Genomic DNA, 16,870 nt, shown 5'->3' with positions numbered 1-16,870 from the left:
ATTGGCTTCAAGTGTGTTTTGGTGCTCAGTTCGATGAGATCCACTTTTCAGCAGCATACTGCACATTTAATACTGTAAAGCTGCTGCTTTAAAGCAATCTATTGTATAAGGTGCTGTATTAATAAACAAGATGTGACTTTACTTGAGAGCTGAATTGCAGAGCTGGTGCAAATCTAACAGTACCTAACCACTCACACTCACGTATTTCAAACTTCTTTTTACATCTAAGCGAAGAACAAAAACAAACTTTTGCGCGTTCGCCAGGAGTATATTTAGAAACCCCTTGTTATTAGCGATACCAGTGGCCATTAAGTGAACTGCAGCCAGCAACTTATAGCTCATGCTTGCACTCGTGCACACGTTTATGCCCCGATATACTCGCGGTGAAGTTCTTTTTCGTTCTTTCGTTCTCTTTCAGCGCGCAGTCTCACTTATCAAAACAAACTCCACGAGTGATGGTTTTTATTTCGCCTCTAGAGGCCGCTCTCGTACAGCCGTACTTGTTTGCACATGCGCAAAGTACCAGACCACTGAATCGTCAAACTTGCTAGCGTGCAGTCTTTTCTTCCGACTTCATTTTGTAGTAACGAATATGCTTCGGGGAAATGTATTGGAGTAAAATTATACATTTTATTTATAGTGAAGTAAAAGTGAAAGTTGACAGAAATATAAAAACTATACAGTAGTATACAGTAGGCCTGGCTGTAACGAAGACACCAGTGAAAGTGACTATATAAATATAAATATGGGAGTGTAATTACAGTAGAACACGTCACTGGAGAGAAGCAAACTGCTCTTTGCCCTTGACAGTGGTGTCGCAGGAGAGATCAGCTCTGATGGAGCGGCCGTGACGATGTGCTGACGTAGCCCTCATCATCAGCAGCACACTGTGGAAACCCGCGAGAGACAGAGAGCGCGGAGTGAGTGGATATCTGTCCTGCGGCACTGCAGTCACTCTCACTGACGGAATATTCTTCATTAGAAGCTCAACGATGGAAGTTCCACGCGTGGGACACAGTGTCAGCAGCCCCACGAGCCCGTGTGAGGACATGATAAAGAATCTCAGTCTGGACGCCATCCAGCTTTGTGGGAGAGAAGGTAAGAAGTGTTGCTTTTGTTCAATTCTCCCCCATTATTTCAGACAAGCGAACTGGAGTGGAGGAGCAGTGACAGTTGAGCTTTCTAGACGGGGAAATATTTAAATGCATGCAAAATACAAAATGCAAATGTATTTAAGGCGCTTGCTTTTAAAGATCCTGGTGCATACCTACTACAGGTCTGAGAGTGCGTGAGGTTGCTCAGCTATTCTGTCATTTGGCTGGATCTGGTTTGGTGTGTCATTGCATTCGAGCTTTCACTTGGAGATGTCATTTTAATACACGCAAATACAATCACAGAACTCACGTGCTGAAATGCAAAAAAATAAAATAAAATACAGTTTTGATGATTGTTCTTTGGGCACTTGCATTATAAGACTGATACATAGGCTACTAGAGATTTGCGCCCGAGTTTACCTAGTTATTCTGGATTTTCTTTTAAGATAGCATTGTATTTAAGCTTTCAAGACAAGTCCTGAATTTCTTTGTAAACGATGAATAAATCACATATTTCCTGAGGCGCATGGATTTTGAAATGTATTATATTCCTTTGGGCCATTGAAAGATGCATGTTCTCTGAGCATTAATATTCCTTGCACTTGAGTGCATGTTTCAGTATGATGCTCGGGTAACGTTCAGCACCATGGACACGGCCATTGCGCGCTCACAATACTGAAACAATACCGGATTGCAGCTGCATGCATCTGGCTATACGACCACTGAGCAATTCACTCACACCGTAAGCAAAATTCTTAGTCAACCCACACTCTGAATATGCTGATTCATCTAGGTGACACTGTGCTGTACATTTTTATATATGCGAATGTCTACTACAATTGTAAGTTCACAATTAATGGTTATGGACAGGGTTTACATGGGTGTATCCCAGTGCGTGCGTTTTCTAGGCATGCCTAGTCATTGATTTTCCAGAAAAAGCTCTCTTGCCTTTTTTCTGCTCTGGAAAAGCAGTGTATGTAAATATAACATATTAGCTAAGGAATGTAATAATAAAATACAAAGCATGTCATATTAAAGCACAAGAGCATTTTTTTGTTCCTTCTGTATCATAATAGCAGAATATTTTGTATTTCATATTCAACTGATTTTTTTTTGTTTGTTGGCCAAGTCAATTAATTTTCCAATATCTGGTTATTTTGACATTTGTCACATAAGTCGAATACATAACTAGAACTGACAGATGTGTCGAGTTCACAAAGTAAAGATAATGTAGATTTTCTGTTTAAATCAGAAAAAGAATAAAAAAGTTAAATTCAGAAAAAATCCTAATCAGTTAACCACTAATAATCCGTACAAATGCAAGAAACAAGAGGTTATTATATCCATTATATAAAATCGACAGATTTCTGGGGACTTGTTTAGCATCAGTCTCTCAGCGCTGAAGAAAAGAACATTCTTTGTGGGAGCTGATCGAAATTTCCTAAGAGCTCTGTTTTGTATTCTGTACCAGCACTGTGCAGAGGAACTCGAAGTCCCTTCAGCCATGCTGTCACAAGACAGAGAGAGGCAAACAAAGAGAGAACGTTCTTATTGACACGGTCCAGTGTGGCATCGATGCTGTCACAGTCCTTTGAGTGATATAATCGGTGTGGACACACGACTATTGATTTCGTTTCTATTGTATTAAAAGACTTTATCAAATATCGTTCTTACGGACATTGCCAAGCTTTTCAAATGTGCCGTTATATCACAGATGCTACTATTTGCACTATAGATATGTTGACAGAATCACTGTAATCACTCTAATCTGATTGGTTAATGGAGGTTGAACAAAAATGTGCGCAGATGTGGGCCAAGAAGGAACATGACGATGATATGATGAACATGACTGAGTCACAATGGGTGCGTTCTGTTCCGACCCATCTGTACCCTGTTTTATACTTCTCAGCGTGCCATAAACACTCCAACACCTCCTCTCTCCATTTGTGTTTGAATAATAATGGACATCTGTGTCAGAGATTAGAGGAAAGGGTAACCAAGTCATGAAGTAAACTTAATTCAACTTTAGGTTGTAAATTTTAAGGGAAATAATAATTCATTGGAAAAGATTAATGCTGTTTTCATTGCCCAGGATCATGGCTATAACTGCAATAGATATGGGACCACATAAGGGAATGATTCCCTTCATTATTCAGATCAGTGTTAAACAAATATGGGGTTTTCAATGTCTGATTATTAATAAACTATTACCCATAATACTAAATATGTGGTTTCAGCCTTGCTTACCGATTTATTTTTCGTTCATAACCCTAAGCCAAACACAAAACCCAAAGCACTACGTTATTTCAACCCCATCACAGTAAGAGTTTACATTTATATACTTATCATTTCAGATTCCTTGGTAATCTCTGGTGTTTTCACTTATTTTCAACATTTATTTGAATTAATTACACATTATTATGAAAAATAATATAATAACTAATGACATTTCTCTTCCAACATATTTGATGCAAAACCTGTTCTATTAAAAATGTTTTAGTGTTGAGTGTTACAGGGTATAAGATCAGTTAAAAGAAACATCCTTAGCTAGCAAATATTATGATAGCAAGAAAAGTCATAAATAATAAAGACCAGCATTTCATTTTAATTTCTGTATCAATTTTTTTCATAAATGTTTTTGTTTTACCCATATTAGAAACTTGACTGGATATGTACTGCTAATTTTATGTGTGGATTTTTTTTCTATAGATTTATTTCTTAAAGTGTAATATGTATATTTATCTTTTCGTTTGTGCCAAAAAAAATAAAGCATTTTAGAAAAAATAACTGACATTAAAAGAATACTGAATTCTCATCAAAAGCAAAATGAAGGTAGAATTAGTCTTTTTTCCTACAACCCATTAAAATGCTAATGAATGGGATTATGCAAATTGGAAAACAAATATAAAAAAAACTGCATTACGCACTAAACATACATTATGCATCTATCAAACAATTAAATAAAGTCAGTATCCTGTTAATTCAGTCATTTTGAAACAAATAGCACCAATTTCCTAAGAATGACTGAGAATGTTCATTATATTCAAAACAATTTATGACCTTCTTGTTAATGCTTGGTGCCAATATGATAAGCTTCTCCTTTAGATTCAGTAGGAATGAGCCCATATTTCCATTATGTAATCATTGTGAAACTGCAGATGCACTCAAAGGAAGCTTTTGCTTCTGAACCACAGAATACTCTAAGGACAGGCATTCATTTGTGAAAAGATTAAAAAATGGACGAGCCGAGACGTGCTGCGGGACTCCTTGATAAGCATGCATTAAAGGGGGGCGTTTCTTCCCCCTCGGGGCAGGCCTCAGATGGGTAGTCCTTTGTGTAAGGCCTACAGGAGCCTGTCAGTGCTAACTCACTACCCCTGTCTGAATATACAGCTTTGGCCAGCTGTGCATGGGGGACTGGCTCCGGAACAGGGGCCACCATCTGCCAAGCCCGCCTGCTAGTGAAAGAAACTATTTAACATGGCCATCAATTTGCTAATTGTGTCCACTGTGCACATAGCACAGCAAAACTACAACAAAGCAGATCTAGATCAGACAAATAATGGAGCTGATTCATGATTATTAGCCTATTCTCAGCTGAACATGCTCCTAGAGACAATAATGCTGTTTAAATAAGTGTCAGCTGAGTGTAAACATTACATCTTTTTCATTACATCTAAATATAATATATGGACATAAGTATTAAAACACCTGCCATTACACCAACAGGGACTTTAATGACATTGCATTCTACATACATAGACAGTAATATGGAGTTGCCCCCCCCCCCCCCCCCCCTTTGCAGCTATAACAGCTTCCACTCTTCTGGGAAGGCTTTTCACAAGATTTTGGAGTGTTTCTGTGGGAATTTTGCCCATTCATCCAGCAGAGCATTTGTGAGGTCAGACACTGATGTTGGACGAGAAGGCCTAGTTCGCAATGTCCAAATTGGTAGTTTGGAACTCTTCAGCTATGGAACCAGCAGAGCGTTGGCAAATTTTACGCGCAATGTGCCTCAACACTCGATGACCCCACTCTGTGACTTTATGATGTCTTTCATTTGTAGCTGAATTGCTGCTGTCCCTAAACCCTTCCTCTTTCCACAATATCACTTACAGTTGACCGTGGAATATACACTATATTGCCAAAAGTTTTGGGACGTCAGCCTTTACATGCACAGGAATTCATTCTATGAAACTCTCTACGCGCTGTTCTTGAGCTAATCCAGAGGCAATTTCAATAGAGACATGCCACTTCCTCAATCCTCAATACAACTATGTAGGGAAAACCCGTAACGCCAAAGATGGCGGTTGTATGCACATGTCCCGCACCTCCCACTGGAAAGCCAATCGTCTGCTTTTAACAGTCAAGCCGGGAAACATTTAAGCCTATCGTCTGGTTCCACTGACGCATGCGCACAGTTAAGGTTTGCGACAGCGGAAAATACGTTACTGTTTGAAATGGCGGCAGATTTGATATGCAGTGTATGTGTGAGTTGTGTAATATCAGACATCCTAAGTCTCCCGGAAGTTCCGGGAGTTTCCTATATTGATAGCGGCTCCCTGATGCCCGCAAATTAGTTCAAATCTCCCCGAATCTAGAGCTAGCGAGCGAGAGCGCGCACATACTGTGATTCAAACCATGTAGCGCGCGCACGACAGAGAGGGAGAGAACCCTTGCGCGTGCGAGGTAAAAGTATAACCTGTGGGGAAAAAGGCATTTTAAACCTTACTTTGGGGCAAAGTCATCAAAGTTTTTCATCGATTTTTATCATATTTTACTGCTGTTTCTATACAGTTTTTATGTCCTGGTGACCAGTGAAAGTGCAGTTCTGACTCTCTGCCAATTAATTTAGATAGGAGCCTGGTCTTGTTAGTCCGAAATAGCTGCCCGGAGGCGTTGCTAAGATGGCGGCCGAGTGGCATGACTTGCCTAAAAGGACTTTGGCTAATCTAAAGGGCACACGAACTTTGGAGGTCTGTAGCTATTGACTCTGCAGAAAGTTGGCATGCGTTGACCCCGCTCTGTGATTTTACGCTCCTACCACTTTGTAGCTGAGTTGCTGTGGTTCCCAATTTCTTCCACTTTCTTATAGTTGATATAATTTCATGAATGGACTTATTGCACAGGTGGCAACCTATCACCCATTCTTTTACAAACGTTTGTAGAAGCAGTCTGCATGCCTAGTGCTTGATTTTACACAACTGTGGCCATGGAAGTGATTGGAAAACCTGAATTCTAATGATTTGGAGGGGTGTCCCAATACTTTTGGCAATATAGTGTATAACAGAGATGATATTTCATGAACTGACTTATTGCAAAGGTGGCATCCTATCACACTAGGGCAATTCCATGCAAAGGTCATCTTTACCATGAAAAAATAAAGTTTTAACCAAAAGAACAAAACCCTTTTTAAGTTGTCCATTTAGGTCTGTAATATACTGTATTAATGTGCTTTAACAAAAATTTTAAGAAAATTGCCTTGTTTATCCACCAGATATGAGGTGAGCAACAATGCTTAAATTACATTTTCAACCAGCCATATTTCATGCTTTCAAAAAAAGGTATCAAAGACCCCCCTTTTAAACTTTATTTTAACAGTAAGCATTTTGCAGAAAGATGGAGGCATGCCTGAGAAATACATATACTAATTTGGTCATAACAGCACTGCCTGTTGAATTTATAAGGGCTATAATAAAGAGGTCTTGACGCTTCAGTGCACTGTCACGTCCATAACGTTTTAAAGGTTTAGTTTATTTAATATGACAATAATAAATGCAAATAACTTGAAACTTTATTTACAAAGCTAAATTATGTTTATGCTTATTAGGATAGACAATTCATCTCACTACTTTGCTCTGAACAACCATAATAATGCGTTACGGACGTGACCGTTATGGACGCTTCATATTAAATCATGCATATGACTATTGTGATCTGTTTCAAGACTGAAATGATTTTGGCCACTTGATTTCAAGTTTTGTTTTGTAGAAAGACTTTATTTAAAGTGAATTTCGTTTTGTATAAATTGTATCTTAATTTTAAATCAAAGTTTCATCAACCAATTGCCTTGATTTAATAAATAAGCAAATATAGCATGGAGGTGCGATCACTTGCAACACGTAAACTTGAGCGCGTCTCATAACTGAACAGAAACTCGACGTATGCCTCTCAGAAATATAGCCTATCTATAGAAAGATTGCAGAGATCAAAACGAAAAGAAATAGGCAACTCTCTGATTGTGTAATCTGTATGTGCTATTTCCACCACCACGTCCCTTTAGAGGCTCGGTACGATCACGCTGACAAAATAATAATAATAATAGGCTAATAATATTGCGTGTCAATTATTTTGTCAAATCATTTTTATACGAAATAAAATGTGATGATTTTGACTCGCGACTGTGCATTAAAATCCATAAACTGGCCGAAAACCGTGCGATCATTTAGACACAAAAAACGTAGGCGTTACATGATTGCTAGTGACTCACATCTACGGACAATAATGTCCATCGGTTCACCTGACTGTGGAGGGAACCTTTTGAACTACTATATGACAAACATAAATTTTTAATGTATTTTAATTTTGACTGTCTTCCGTAACAGTCTCTGCTTTAATGTTCCGTCTATGTGTTTATAGTAGCCTATTCACGTCCTAGTCGAGAGGCGTCCTGCAATTGCGCGAGGAACCTGATTGGTTTAGGCGCGAAACAGGCGCCCTCTAATTCGCTAAAGCTTCCTGTCATTCAAGCTCAGGTTTTGACAGCTCGAAGATAGCGTTATCTTAAAGCTAAACACCTACCACAACGACAGATGGATAAAATGGTAAGATGATACTAAAAACCAATACTTCAATACTTTTACATATTGAATTAAGATGTACAGTAAGATCCAAGCTAAAAAAACAACTAATTCATAATTGGGGGGGTAGGGGGGTCTTCAGAATCATTTCAGACAGTCTTCTTAATGTGAAAACACAGCCATTATGCGTCAACAAAAGTGCCATGATGGTTTGATTGTTGATTTTCCAAACAGATTCTATGTATTTCAGACGCGTCACATCCATAACAGGGTTTTTGTCACATCCATAACGTTGGTTTTTCCTCATAATACACTTCATAAAAATATATATATTTTAAACATTGATATTTTTATGTTCAGCTAAGACCCCTTCATCATGTGGATAGCAATATTTATACATTGAATTTAAAAGTTCACAGACTTTAAAGGAAATCGAACAGTATACCAAAAACTCTGTCATTTTCCGTCACATCCATAACGCATGCATATTTGCCTTTTTTGGGGGTGCTTAAATATATTTTAGAAAAACATATTTTGCCTATCAATTCCCCAGATTGGGTGCTCTGAGAATATGCATTTCCAATTTAAATATTGTAAGAAGTTTTTTTTTTCTGAGACATTTCACCTGTCATTATGAGTTCAAATGTCACATCCATAACGCTGTAATTACCCACTACCAAGTTTGAATTCTCTGAGCTCTTCAAAATGACCTTTTTTTTTCCACAAATGTTTGTAAATGCAGATTGCATGGCTTAGTGCTTGATTTTATACACCTGTGGCAATGGGTCTGATTAAAACATCTGAATTCAAAAATTAATCTTTGGCCTGAAATATGTACAGTAGTTTAAATATGGACTACTGTCTGGCTGATGTAACAACAGAAGGAGTCTATGAGAATGTAAAGTAAGTTAAAGTTCCAGGACTCTTTGGCCAAAAATATGTTCAATAGGTCAAATATGGACTACTGTCCGGATGAGGTAACATCAAAATCAAAAGTTCAAAACCAAGGACTCTTTGGCCAGAAATATGGACTTACTGTGTGCTGATGATCATGCAGAAGAAATCTATGAGAATGTATTGTAAGATATACCCTTGGAGGACTCTTTGGCCAGAAATATGTTCAATAGGTTAAATATGGACTACTTCCTGACTGATGTAACATTATAAGTAGTCTATAAGTATTTATAGAAACTTAGAGTTCTAGATCTCTTTTATCAGAAATAAGTTCAATAGGTCAAGTTTGGCTGATGTAACATCAGAAGGAGTCTATCATTATTTACTCACTTTGGTGTTGTTCTAATGCCGTATGACCTTGCTTTTTCAGAACACACAAAAAAAACTGTTTATGCTGGTCAGGATTTTGACTAAATAATACATTTACCAAACTCTATCATATGCTTTTAGAACACTTGGGAAATACTGCATGAGTTGAATGGGATCATTCTGGTATCATAGATTTCCATCTTTAATGTTAAAGTTTAAAGGTAGTCACTATTCACTGCTATTATATTGATGAACACAAGCAGCACAAGAAAGGTCATAAGACATTAGGACAACACCAAGGTGAGTAAACAATGACTGAATTTTCTCTTTTTTGGGGTGAATTGTTCCTTTAAATTGTTGATGTAAACATTAACGGGGGGGGGGGGGGGGGGGGGGTATACACCCCTGAGTGCAAGATGAGTCATCAATATGTTTATTCTGTTTTCAAGGAAGAAAAAGACTTTAAATTTTGAGTGTAAAAACTTTTAGGAAACTTTATCACAGGGGTTTTCAAAAAACACCTCCAAATATGATTCCTAAAATATAAAGGCAGCTACATACATCCATTTATATAAACTCCATTGAGAAAAACATGTTTCCAAAATTAAATAATGGGATTTGTTGTCACTGCATTAAACCAAAATAGACGTAGACCAAAAGCCACAAAATTCCAATACAGATTTTTCATCTTCTAATAAAAGCTTGAGACTGTGCTCTTTAGCTCAAACTTTGTATGTTTTTCCATCACCTCATGCACAAACATCACACCAAAAGAAACACCATGCCAGGCTTGCTTTTCTCAGATCACATCTCTTCTCGTGGTGTTATATCACTGGCATCACATGCTGTGTGTGTGTGCTGTTCAGAACTTATCGGTCTAGTGTTAAGACAGTTATATGTCGCATTCCTGCTCTATTAAGAGATTCAGTCATGTGATTGCTCACTCTCGCTCTACGAACATTAGTTAACATTAGTTAATGTATTAACTAACATGAATTAACCATGAGCAATCCATTTGTTACTGTATTTGTTAATCTTTGTTAATGTTAGTTAATAAAAATAAGATTGTCCATTGTTTGTTCGTGTTACTTCACAGTGCATAAACTAATCTTTACAAATACAACTTTGGATTTTAATAATGTGTAAGTAAATGTTGAAATCAACATTAAATAAGATGAATACATGCTGTAGAACATTAAAACTATGTCTCCTCATTTAATCCTGGCTGTTTTGTGTAGTTTTTGCATGTTTTGTTGAAAGCGGTGAACCAAACTTGTTTATTGTGCAAAATGCTATAATACATGAAATGCATTGACATTACCATGAACTGTACATGCCCAACAATATGTAGAATAATTAACATGACATAGGCTGTGTAAATTATGTTAATGCATAAACAACACTACAAGTGTGAAAACATAAAACATATACTGGTCAAATACTGTATAAGTATTCCTGTAACTCAAACAGGAGAGTATCCGCCAAGGTTATGGGTTTGATTCCCAGGAAATGCCTGAACTGATGAAAAAGGAAGGCGCACTTTGAATGCAGTGTAAGTTGCTTTGGATAAAAGCCTCTGCCAAATGCATAAATGCATACTAAATGTCTAAATATGGGCCATATTCATGATGATGGATTTGAATCATGATGGATTTGTGCCCAAATATGGCAAAGATTTATTGGACGTTAACAACTAGACCTAAAGATTTAGGAAATATTTTCTTCTCGCTTTTACTACCTTCTAACCATACACAAATGATAATTATATGGGAATTTTTTGCATAGTGAGTGTTTTTTCCCTGCTGTCTGCGGCCCATTTCCATTCACCTGATGACTCAGATTAGAAACAGAAACAGATTAGTAAATACTGAACAGTATGTCTCTGATGCTCTCTAAAAACAGATCAGCCTGTTATGATGAGGTAATCATAACAGGCTGATACAGCATAAACATAACTGATACAGTACAGCATGTGGTGCTTTGTGTCCTTTTTGAAGCTTTAATGCAAATAGTAAATCCTTCCAAAAATTCAAAACAACAATAAGGGTGAGTAAATGATGACAGAAGTTTCATTTTTGGTTGAACAGGCAGCATAGTTACAGTATTGTCATAAAGAAAGTCGGTTTAGCAAATTGCATGGATTACAATGAATACCAAATGAGATCTAGACATGATTTTGTTATTATAAAAAACTAGAGAGAACTGTGTAAAGACCAATGGGAATGAAATATCAGTAGGCAGAAACAGAGACCAGGTTTAACCTTGAACAAAGACACAATTAGAGCAAAAGAGACCATTCAAAGAGGTTGTATGTTACCCAATACTAACCAAAAGCCCAACAAGGCCCGAAATAAGCAGTGGAGAATGACATTTGTGTTGAGGAAACCTATGTCAGTGCTTGTGTGACATTGTGATTTTATTCATTATTCATTAATTTCTCACTTTCACAGCATGTCTATTAAACGCAACACGGTTGCTCGCAAAAAAACACTTTTCTACATTTATGTCAATTGTAGTGTACCTCAAATCTTAAAAGTATTTTTTTAACTGTATTTGCAGATAAAATATTACTGAAATAAGAAAGGCCACGTAAAGCACATTGTTTTGGTTCAGGAGGAACTGTAAAAGACGGCGGCCGTTTCGTTTGTGGTGTTCAGTGACTGACGTCTGTCTAACTCTGCATAGCATTAAACGTGCTGATGACGTGTGACGTCTGCGCGAGGAGGTGTGCGGAGTTATGGGCATTGTATCGGAACGAATGCAATGCATCTTTTATGCCTTCCACAAACGTTTATACATTTAGACCACTTAACTTAGTGATTGCTAAGTGAAGAGACTTTCAACCAGCATAACAAAAAAAAAAAATTCTGGAACAAATCGCTTACCCTGCCTTTAAGTTATTATGTTTTAATAATCTTTTGTCATGCTTAAAAAGACGTATTTTGATGTGTTGTTTAACATACTAAAACACGAGTAAAGAACTTGATTATACATTTAACTGTGTGTTATTTGTTATTACATCTATAATTAAAATTTTAATTAAATTTACATTTTAAATTTACTTGATTGTGGCTTTTTTTTATATTTAAGTACATGGCATACAAGCTTCAACAGAAACTACATTAAAGCATATTTAGTTTTAGTACCATATATTTTAGTACCATAAATGCTTGTCAGTACATTCGGCAATCCACTTAAACAATTTTTCAAAAACTCAACTAATTGAATTTAAATATATGAATTTAAAATGCAATATGTTTTCATGTTATTGAATATAACATGCAATAAAGTTTCTAAAACATTCAGTTCACACACTAAGCATATTCTTTTAAAGTCGGCATGAAATGGAATTTGCAATAGTCTTTTCTTCCCTTATGTGTCTTATATCGGAGTGAACGGTTTCTTGAACTAGAAAAAATGTGGGATGGAACTTGATTTTGTCCGTCGGGAATTTATGGGATTGTTAAATCGCTCTCGTTTGCTATTGATGCGATCTCATGTTAGTGACAGGTTTTCCTGTCGTTTTGATTTCATGGTGACTTTATACTATTTATGTTTTTTTCATTTGGCAGACGCTTTTGTCCAAAGCGACTTACATTGCATTTCAAGGTACACATTTTACACTCTTATCAGTTCTTGCTTTTCCCTGGGAATGGAACTCATGACCTTGGCGTTGCAAGCGCCAACGCTCTATTGTTTGAGCTACAGGAAAGCTATATTTAAGTACTCTTTAAAAGAATGCTAAAGTGTACTTTTTTTTCACAAGGGAGATTTTTTTCACTTATGTAGATAAGTGTTCTAATTTCACCTGGTTTGGGCAGGTCGTATTCAGAGGTTCTGAAGCAGTGTCAGGTTGATAAGAAGGCCCTGCTGTGAGAACCATATGCTCCTGCCGTCCCACCGCTGTCGTGAGCTCTTCCTGTACGCGCTCTGGGCCTTAGTGGGATGGCAGATCAAGCCAGGGCTGATTTAACGGCCAATTTCTCAGAGTCTCGAACAACACAGGCCTGTTTCTGTCAAGTCCACTGCAAGTTCTCAAATGGGTTTTACTTGTTCAAGAGAATTATTCACACCTAAAATCCACTCAGACCAATGTACACTGTAAAAGATACAACCCACTTAAATTAAATTTGAAACATTTGAGGTCAAGAGTATAATATTTTTAATGTTTAAAAACATCTTAAACTACACCCAATGGAAGATTCTAAAACATTTTTTCAATCAGATTTTAGACTTTTTAAGGCCTGTACACATAAAATGAACATTGAATGTCCATACAGAACAAATCCATATACAATCTCAAAATAAATCATGTATCTCAGATTAATTTACTTGATTTATTCATTTGTGCTGGGGCTCAACTGCAAGTTTAAAATACTTATCTTTTATCCAGTATATATGTATTTACACTGGTTTAATTACTAATAGGGGCTAAAGGCGCACCGGGATAAAAGGCACATTTGCTTTTATTCTCCTCTAAACCACTAGAAGGCACAACAACTAAAATATGTATTCTTGCAACAAATCTAAATCATATTACCATATAAACACCATTAAGTACAGATTGTCGTAATTCAAAAGAAGATCATAAGCAATTTCTCGGCATAACAGTATACATTGATTGCGAACTGCTCTGAAACCGTATGCCTGTAGAATGTGAAGCAGTGCCGTGTTTTGACATTGAATCGCGCAGCACTCACATCTATTAAATTAAAAACATGGCCTTTTTTGACGTTTTATAATCACATTATTCCTGAATACAGTTTTTTCAGTCCAACAATTTAAGACCTATTAAAATGGTAATTTACTCTTCCCCACCATTGATGGAATTTTCCGTCATTTATGAGACAACGCTTCCATGCCATTGACGGAAATTTCCGGCTTTTCGTGTTTTCACTGTAAAACAGTAGGGGGTGCTATGATACATCTTCTGAAAGAGCACAGAATCTCCTGACCAAAACATATGCGAATAAGAAGCAGAAACAACTGATATCATATGTAATCATATGCATATGAAAAATCGACATTAAATGATGTTTTATAAACAAGGTTCGGGAGGAGCAGGTGTAGATAATTAACCCAATCAGCACAAGTGGAGATCAATCAGTAATCAGCTCAGGACAAGATAAATAACAGCAGAACCCACCTGTGTTTCTTGACGGTTTATCAGCATCCCACCTCCACCCCATCTCCTCACTTGTACTTCCATCTCTAGTTCCATCTACTCTTACCAACGGGGGGAGTACTCTGGGTTCGAGCAGAAATTCCGAGTTCGGAGCCCTCCCCCCGGACAGCACGCCAAGTACGCATAGCCTTTACCATAATAATTATATGTAGATGTAAACTTGTGAAACAGCATATAAATCAAAACATCGTAATGTTTCGATCCAGGACGAGCTATAGGACTGTGCAAGGGGTGTTGAAGGAATTGATCTACTCCATCTATGTTTCTATATTTTGATCATCATTCTGAATCCGATCTGGATGTAGTATTTGACTAAAACGTGTTTTTCTTAGTTTCTTACACAGCATGTTGCTTTTTTTATGAAACCTACCCACATTCAAGAGTTGATAAAAAAAAGCTTTTTTTGTTGTGTTTTTTTTTAGGTAAAGGCTCTGTTCTTTCTTTTGATATATTGCATCAGCAGATATTCATGCAAAAAATAAATAAAAAAAATAATAATCATTCATTTTTAAGTTTTAAATGGCACATTTCAGCTTTAAGTAAAGTGGTGCCAAAGTGACAACCCAAATTCACTGTACTTTTTCAACCACTTCTGAAGAAAATGGAGCTGAAAACAAAGTCATTTGATATGATAATAAGCATTACTCCAAGATCTATTTTGCCTAATATTGTTCTATAAACATGACGCTCCCATAAATATCCTGAAACGCTGACCCATCAGAAAGCCTCACAGCAGAGATGCAAGCATATCCTACAAGAGAGTTATTTATGATTCAGTGGCTAACCCCATCTGACATCAAAACAGCTCTGTGAAAACGGATGTGTCCACACATTTACCGCTTGTCATCATCCTGATGATGCTTTAGCTTTGGTAAAAAGGCACTGAAAAAATCAGCCGTTCTAGCAGGATGATCCATCTCCCCGAGGACCAGTACACTGGTAATAATCTGCAGGAGCATTTTAAGCCGTGCATCATTAAGGGTTTCGCTTAATTGCTGTTGCTTAAGAATGCTTTGATTCTTGACAGCTTTGAGAAAATGTGACTTCATGCATTAAACTGACGGGTAGGCTGTAGTTCATGCTGTTCGCACAGTTTCTGCTTGCCTGAGGTCAGAATGTCCTACTCTGTCTCAAGAGAACAGCTGAGCCCCTCAAATAGTTATAAAAAGTATAACATAGCCTGCAAGGTCAAATTGAATCATCTGACAAAGTACAAAAGGCAAGATAAGGCTTGCTTTTTGCATTAAATTATATTCAGATACAAATATAAAGCCCCATAAAAAATAACATTTAGTCTGTCATATATTAACGACTAGAGATTGTGAGTTATAGGTGGAAGTCTCATAGGGCCAAATTCGTTACGTTTAAAAGTGAGGAAAATTTTGGGTACTACTCACATTTCATTTCGCTTCTATTTCTTGATTGGATTAATTCAGTTATTTCTGTTTTATTTTGTATTTTAAATATACATTTCTTGTAACATTACAAATGTAGCCTATTTGCTGGCTCTCATAAAGCAACAATTTAAAGCATCCTTGTTGAATAAAAGTATAAATTTATTTGTATTTGTTAAATTTGAACAATTGTTTTCCCTAGTCATTTTAGGAGAAATAAGTGAGACAAAGTTTTAGCTTGAAATATAACTAAGAGCCTCATGAAGACGAACGAGAATCCTCTGAGAAATGAAACATTCCTCTGGAGTTCTTGTTAGTTGTGCAGAGGTTTGCATTTTAACTGCCGATTTTCACTTACTCTGCAGTGTCTTCCACTGCATAATTAGCACTTTTATTTCTCCATCTCTGTTTTCGTGTCAGCGCCCATGTCAACAGTTCCTTGACCAAACTGAACAATATGTCATTGAATTTGCACTGTAAGAGCTCTGAGGATCTCATCTCTGCAGAATCTCTCCCCTCTGATTCAACACATTAAAGAATGAAATGCTGCTCTATTTATAGCCGTGGGACCAAGGACTGATGAAACTTTAATGCGCTGTCTCAGGCACAAGAGTGGTCCAGTAATACCCGCACCCTGGAGATATTAAACTCCATCATCCTTGCATCTTAAATGGGAATTGAAGAAGGAGAGGTTATATAAACATGGACAGCCACTGGGTTTTGGAGAAGAGCTCTGTGTGTGTTGTATTAGAGTGATGTGGTTCGTCTAGCATTGACCAGCACCAAACTCAAATGACCAGATACAAATGTCGCTCATCATAAAGGATTAACGTGTTCATCCACATGCATTTATTTGACGATGGCAGTGATGCCGTTAACTTTGGCTTTGGATTTCATCCACAAGTGTTTCATGAAAGGCTCCATCGCTGCATCATGTTTCCCGTTTATTATTCATTAGGATGAATGCAACAAAGCATTCCCTCTCTTTCCTCATGCTCCAGAGTGGTGGAGGGCTGCTGAGGGTCTTTTTCAGCTCAATGAGGGTGTTGTGGCGCTCATGGAGTGGCCCACCAGAGAATGTCGAGGATGAAGATGGCCATTGTCTGCGGTCTCATGCGTTCACTCTGTCCATTG

At 37.2% G+C, this 16,870-nt stretch overlaps 1 protein-coding gene across 1 annotated transcript in view; it reads left to right on the top strand.

Annotated features, from left to right (window-relative positions):
- The first annotated feature begins 782 nt into the window (after positions 1-782).
- Positions 783-16,870, top strand: part of phyhiplb (phytanoyl-CoA 2-hydroxylase interacting protein-like b) — a 41,266-nt gene continuing 25,178 nt past the window's right edge. Inside the window, exon 1 of the mRNA XM_077206140.1 lies at positions 783-1,098. Within this exon, the coding sequence (XP_077062255.1) occupies positions 993-1,098 (106 nt within the window). The 5' untranslated portion in view covers positions 783-992. The remainder of the gene's footprint in view (positions 1,099-16,870) is intronic.

This window comes from Siphateles boraxobius, unplaced genomic scaffold (genome assembly GCF_051911475.1).
Source record: "Siphateles boraxobius isolate OS27281-9 unplaced genomic scaffold, OSU_SipBor_1 55, whole genome shotgun sequence".
Classification (NCBI taxonomy): domain Eukaryota; kingdom Metazoa; phylum Chordata; class Actinopteri; order Cypriniformes; family Leuciscidae; genus Siphateles; species Siphateles boraxobius.
This window is presented reverse-complemented; position numbering and strand designations above follow the sequence as displayed.